General features: G+C 39.9%; 1 protein-coding gene across 1 annotated transcript in view; it reads right to left on the reverse strand.

Moving 5' to 3' along the window:
- esama (endothelial cell adhesion molecule a) overlaps positions 1-4,717 on the reverse strand; it is a 59,067-nt gene extending 54,350 nt beyond the window's left edge. The window contains exon 1 of the mRNA XM_007556476.2: positions 4,279-4,717. Within this exon, the coding sequence (XP_007556538.1) occupies positions 4,279-4,339 (61 nt within the window). The 5' untranslated portion in view covers positions 4,340-4,717. The remainder of the gene's footprint in view (positions 1-4,278) is intronic.
- Positions 4,718-7,277: the final 2,560 nt, after the last annotated feature.

Raw genomic sequence — 7,277 nt, forward strand, 5'->3', positions numbered from 1 at the left:
GAAAAGAAATGTTCTGCTCAGATGAGACCAATACTGACTTTGTGGCTTAACACTGTGCGACAGAAAACTGCATGTCAATCTGGACAAATCATCAACAAAGTGAAATCTGGTGGTGGCAGCATTATGCTGTAGAAATTCATTTCTTCATTTAGATTAAAGGTTAAAGTTGATGAAGAGGTTGATGAAGCATTTAGAGGTCTGAGAGACTTAAGACTGACTGGAGTTTCAGCTTCCAGCACGACAATCACCCTAAACCAGTGGTGTCCAAAGATTTTTCCATTTTTTTTCCAATTAAAAATGCTAACTGCTTAGCAATAAATAAAGCTGCAATATTTTAATAAAAAAAAAAAGTAGAAAAAAAAATCTTCGGTTAAAAAAAAGGGGTCTCAGATGTTTGCTTTAATAAAGATAGATGTTCAGTTTCTTAACGTTTTGGGTCAGATGTTTTCTACTTTGTTGGTCCAGGAAATGTTTTCATTCAAAAAAACAAGAAGTTTCTCAGAGAGCCGTTGCTGCTGTATTTAGCTGAATGTTGATGAATCCATTTTGGAGTAAAAAGTTATTGAATGTGTGCGAATGATCTGAAATGACTAAATAAAAAGAGCAAAGAAAGAAAAAGCGCTGTTTTCCCATCTTTGTTGGATCCATTTGCTGGAGGACCAAATTTGTGCCGTTCTTCAATGGCGGTAAAGAGCCACACAGATTATTTCATGTACTACAAACATACAGCCAAAACTGCAAAGGAAGAGTTAGAATTAAAGCATATTTATGAGTCAAAGTCCAGATCTAAATTTAATGCAGAATCTGTGATAAAAATATATGTATATATATATTTAAGTTAACAAAAGATTTCTATCTGCTCTGGAGCTCGATAGTTATGAGAGAACATCAGCCTGTAGATATGCGACGCTGGTAGAGACACGCCTGGAGGGCCTGACATGAGGCCAGAATATTTAGGCAGTTAGAATAAGGAATATAATTAGGCCCAGTGCTTGTTGAACCAGAGATATTGTAATCAAATTAGCTGACCCTGAACATTACTTCACAGAGATAATCCTAATGGGTTTGTGAGGCTGAGAATCTTGTGTTCAGCTTTATGCTGAAAACATTCATATGAAAAGGTGAACCCACTGAGAGTTAATGACAGAGTAAGTCATGGAAAATAATAATGACTTCAACAAAAGGCTGTAGCGAAGCTCAGAGATGGACCACAGCGTTAACCTGATAGGATCAAATATGCTCAGAAGCGTCACCTCCTCTCACTTGGAGCATCTGAATGTGGGGTGATATTAGCTATGTTTCCATCTAATTGTCATGCAAATTTTGAGGGAATTTTGAAAATGTTTCAAAAAGATGAGGTAAATTAGGCATGTAACCCTCTACTGGTTTGAATCTACGCACAGCGTAATGTCATCAGAGGTCGACTCTGCACATGGCTGTAATAGACAGGAAGTAGAGGTTGCTAGCATGGAGTGCACAAGTTTGCCACTGTACTTTTTGCAATTATAGTATTTTTTTCTCATTAATTTTATCACTGCAAAATAAAACAAATAGATCAGACTGAGGGATGTAGACAGCCAGTGAAAAGCTTTTTGCAACTGAATGCGCCGAAACCCTGCTCACTATAAATATTTGTTTGTTTTTTTTCTCCCAACATAAAGGCACAGGTTAATTAGTAAACCACTTTCTCTGTTAGTAGAGCTTAAGTTCTAGAGTCATGCTATTTAATTTGAGTAAACAGAGAGCAATGGTATGTTAGATCAGTGTGCATTGCAAATGAATTCAACCTTTGAATTTAAAGGTTCTTGCACATTGTCACATTCCACTCACATAGTTTAAAGAATTGTGTGGGTTAGACCCACAGTCCTGTGTCAGCAGGAAGAATCCACCTGTTGGGGTTCAATCAAGGAACAGGACAGATCAGAACAGGTTTGGTCCTACAACAATTTCTACAAAACTGCAAATAAAACATGACATAGGAATCCTGTTCTGTGTCAAGACTTGAAATGTTCTATTCCCAGATCTTCTCCATCCAATCAGACTGAACCTCAGCTATTTTGGAAAGAGAAGTAGACAAAAAAAAAAAAAAAAAAAAACACTTTCAAAAGTATTGTCTCAGGGGTATGAACACAAGTGCACACCACACTTTTCAGATTTTTGGTTTTCCAAATGCAAAACGTTTAGAAAACTACTTCCCATTGTTCTTTGGCTCATGCACAGATATGTTTTTCTATATGGATTTTTTTTTTTACTATAAAAGAGTCAAAGTGTGACAGAAGAGTGTGAAAACTTTGTCACTTTTTCCTCACATCCAGTAGAATCAGCTTAAATCAGGAATGTATATTTGACTGAAAAGAAACGGACAGCAGATTTACTGTTGCATTCAAGTGCAATCTGTAAACTTAGAAATAGATACACCCACACACACAAAAAAACAAAGTTGGTTATCAAAACAAATTAGTCTTTCACTTTTTCTTTTTCCTAAATGAAACAAATACATTTCCCTCTCCAAGTTTCTACTGAAACAAGCTTCTTCTCAAACTGAGCCCCTAACCGGGACCACTTCTTGCTAGCGGGAGGATGTTCGTTCACTTCCTGCTCCAGGTTCGGCCCCATCAGGGACTCCAGGAGCCTGTTGTTTTCCCCTCACCACTGCCTGCTATTCATGACCGTTTCCTGCCTCCATTCAGACTGCCCAGTATTTTTCAGGACACACCTGCAGGGCATTCGATGACGAGCGCCGAACTTTTATTGTCCCATTGTCTGCTGACACTGAATCACGGCCTGCAAGTGAAACGACAGACAAGATACCAGAGAACTGCCCTGAACCACAAACTCGCGCTGGGTCTGGGTGCGCAAATGGAACCGTTTGTCATGTTTTACTCCCTCATGCCCCAACCAGGGAGGAACAAGCGGCCCTGAGGTTTTTGCCCATGTCAGCTCATGGGATTGTTTTGGCAACACCGCTGAGAATCAAACTCCGGCTCCAAGCAGGAGAGAGCCTGCGTTCACGCATCACACACACACACACACACACACACACACAGGGTGTGTGAAAGTCACCACCCTGCCTCTTGACGCACACACATTTACTCACCCGAAGCAACTCTGGCTGAAGGAGATACACCATACAGGTAGCCAGACACCTTGGACAAAAAGTTTTAAATATCCCTGCTGTCTCTGTTGGTGACAAATCTAAAGCATTTATTTATTTACTTCCCAGGTTCCTTATTGGAAAACCATCTGAGTGATTTGCACTAATCCCCTGCAGAGAAACAGAAACTGCTACATTTTCTCCACTAGAACCTTTCTTGCAGAGGGTCAGAACCTCCATTACAAATCTTGACAAAATATGAATTTTGTCAAGATAAAGAATAAACTTGTTCAGGCAACAAGTCATTAAACAATCATGGCAGCAAAGGATGTAAATAGTTACATGAAATATATTCATAATTTAGCCATGGCGCTAGCGTTCATCATCCATCAGCCAGGAGAAAACATCTGGGCATCTTAGTATGGCGTTGGAGCGGAGTATGCAGCGTTTTGGGGAAGTTGTAGTTGGTGATTTTACAGAAGAGCGGTGGCTTCTACACTTTCGAATGACGCAAAACTTTGTATGAACTGTTAGATACTACGAGAGCTCTAGTAGAACCAGCTGCACATTGTCCGATTTGTCCCAATTTCTGCTCTGGAGGACCAAAAATGCGTGTTCAGCACAGCCATCAGGGAAAGCATAGGAGTTGAATGCAGCGCTGGAGCCAGAGGGACGGTGAGCCAACGTTGGAGCAGATATAAGGGGATTATTCCCCCATGGGAGACATAATCATGTGTAACACACTTGTTTTAAATCCAGTGGAAAACAAACAGGTGTTTGAGCCTTAAATCCCAGCCCGCTCCTGGCTCACACAGAGCTCCAGAAACACCGAGCTGTCAGTCATTTGCTGCTTGCTTCTTCACATCTGCTCACACCAGAACCGCAGCCCGTGTGTGAGCGGAAGGGGAGCTCAGTGCAAACTGGGCTTTCTGCTGAGAAACACACTTAGTGCTCATTCAGCGGATGAAAACAAAATCTGGTTTAGTTGTCAAAACTCACTCTGAGCGCTCTATGAAAGTCACCTTGAAAGAAATCAACACAACGTTCGCACTCCTGAGCCATAATTTGAGTTATTTTAAGGAATTTCCCACTTTTTTAATTTGGGGAATTGGAGAAATAAAATAAAATAAAATGAAATGAAATAAAAAAGCATGAAAAAAAATTAAGAAAAAAAAAACACTTACCTGAGAGCCCCAGGAGAAAGGAGAGCAAAGTAAGTTTCCTTGAAGTAGAGCAGGTCTCCATGATCCTCTGTCCTGGTGTCCCTCAGCTGGTCTCAGAGGATCTCTGCTTCACCTCAGGCTCCGCGGCTCCTCGCGCAGACACGTAAGGGACACTTGGGGTGAGGACGACGGGAAGCCGTCGGATGTCTCCACAGCGGGGATTCTAAAGGAGGGACGGACCGGAGAAAAGTCAAGTCAATCCTGGACCCACACCTCCGACACTGACTGTCCTTCGCGACTCTTGTTCTCCCTCCTCTTTACGCACTCTTCCCGGTAAATCCCTCCTTCCGGCTGCTCGAGCGAGAACAACTCTGCAAGTTGTCATTCAGTCCCTTCCTGAGAGGGAGGGCTGGGGGGTGAGGTTGGGGTGGGGAGCCGGAGAGACCCGGTCCGGAGGAAAAGAGCCGATATACCTTTGCGAGTCAGTCGTACTGCTAGCCTGAGTGTCCAAAACGCTTTCCACAATAGCCCTTCAAAATAAAGCAGCTCTATTATAGAGAGTCACTACAAGCCGAGGATTAAATGAGATGCTTTTATTTTGTCAGCAAAAATGATCAACATCCGTCCTTCTGGTCCAAACGTAGCTAAAATTGACGAGTCGCACCTGTTCTGTGGTTCAGCGCCAAGAACAGGTGTAACAGATACCGTCAACCACAGGAGGACAGAGCAGCCAAAGTAGGAGTAAAAGGACAGCAGAGCAATAAAAAAGTATTTGGTAAGTAAACTTAAGTTCTGAAAAACTGATCATAACATCTGATTTAATTGGTCATGGGACTCGAATAAAATTTTTAATCGAGTTAATTGTACGGTAATTAATCACCATGTATAGACAAAACAAGCAACCTTTTCAGTTCAAAAACCGTGGTCGCTGCTAAATTCTCGAATCAATATGAGCTCAGCAACAAAGATATTTAGTGTTTTTAATCTATTATTTGGGTTATTCAACAGTCTGAGTAGTGCAAAGTGTTTCCTACATATTTTTAGATACAAAGGCTCCTGCGAAAGTGTTTGTATGTAAAAAAAAAAAAAAAGAAACAGAATGAAATGCAATTAAACTGAGTTCTCTTTTTTAGACGTTAAAATGTATGTAATTAGTTAATTGAAATTACCCAGTGCTGACCGTAGATGTAATATTTTAAAATATCGTCAGACAAAAACGTAAAATTATGTGAAAATTCAGGCATCTTAAAGACTTCATTTTTAAGAATAATAAGAATTTCAAACAAGTAATTACAGAATAATTTCAGGCAGAAGAAACACTTTTCCAAATCAAATGTTTTCAACATGAAACTTATTGAATTAAAACTTACAGTTTAGTGTGAACATGTTAGAATACACCAAATACATGGTGTTTGTTTTTGATGGCTCAGCAGACAGAAAATAATATCAGAACCAGCTTGTGTACACACAGAAAGTCGCACTTTAACGTAAATCGTAGGCTTATGTTTGAGTCTGATTCATTTTTGGTTAAAACGTGTTTGTTTTAAGCTTTTTTCTACTACAGATATAGCGTTTTATTTCCCTGCTGACATGCTTCGACCCAAACTGGTCACTGAAAAGAAGAAGAATTTGCTCATACTGAAATTCTAGACAGGCATATTTACATGCTACTCATCTAGTTTAAATGCCATGTCACAAGCTTTTTAAACTCTAAGCCTATTTTCCAAAACCTCACAACTAAATCCTGATCCTCTCCTCTCATCTCTCCTTGAAAATGTCCACTTCCTGTTCCATCATGTGTGAAGAGGTTTAGGCTTAAAGCAAAGCAAACAGACTGGACTCGGCTTGACGTGAATTCCCAAGGTGAGCTCACCATCCCGATAGAAAAATATGGACTGACCTGTGCTCGGCCAAGTGGTCAGTCCTCCTTATTTCATTTTCTGGGGTTACTCTGTTGCCTCAGCAACAATGCTGAGGCTAACACAGGTGGACTGCTCATTTATGCGAGGTCAACAAGGGTTATGCCGTGATTAAATCCAAAGTAGCAGAGTCCAGTTCATGTGGGAATGAGATTCGGTTGTATTGTTGCCAACGGCCTCGGTGCTTCTTTCTAAATTGGAAATTTTCAGAAGCAGAAGCCGGAAGAACGTGCCTGTTGATTTGAGGAGGCATTTTTCAACCAAAGATGCAACATGTAACTGAACCGATATTGAAAAAAATTCAATATTGGTCTGCAGTGGTAAGATCGGTGATGATGTTCCCGATCCATAAGAGCAGATCCATTCAGTCTAGTTCTATGCTTTGTGCTCTGAGCAACGCCAGCCTTTATTATGTATTGTTTTTTATATTTAGAATTTCTAGTTGCACTTTCTGAACCATCTGGAAGAAGATTTGTTGAAGTTTTTTTTTCCATGTTTGACCATTGTTTTTGTCAGCTTCAATTTCTTTATTATTTGCTTTACATTGACCGTTGTACTCCAATTGCACTGATGAACAATTTAAAGATAGTTTTGTTGTTTTTACATGTTTTATCAAGCTCATGAAGCTATTGGTGTAATCAAGAGCCTAATGATGCAGAGTTATCAAATACATTTATTATTCAATACATTTAAGTCTGTTAAAAAAAAAGAAGAAACTTTTTTAGTCAGTACAGTACTGTTATTTTGTATCAGCCAATATGAAACTTCATATATATGTATCGGTATTGGAAGTGAAAAAGAATGGTTCTGTGCATCCCAAGTTTCAACAGGACCTGATAACGGAATAAACATACAAATGGAATAACACATATTTGACTCAGAACCAATCTAGGCCTCTGAAAGATGGTCTGCATAAGAAATAGAGGAACAGCAACATGGAGTTCCAATATTTTGACTAAACTACTACAGTCTACATAGCTTGGAATGAGGGCCAGCACTTCATGGGGCTCCAAGCAGAATTTTATTTGGGTACTTCCAGCTAAGATCACAAAATGTGGCAGATGCAGCAGAAAGGGGGAAAATCAGCGTTCAAATAACATA

This window comes from Poecilia formosa, unplaced genomic scaffold (assembly GCF_000485575.1).
Source record: "Poecilia formosa unplaced genomic scaffold, Poecilia_formosa-5.1.2 Scaffold79, whole genome shotgun sequence".
NCBI lineage: Eukaryota > Metazoa > Chordata > Actinopteri > Cyprinodontiformes > Poeciliidae > Poecilia > Poecilia formosa.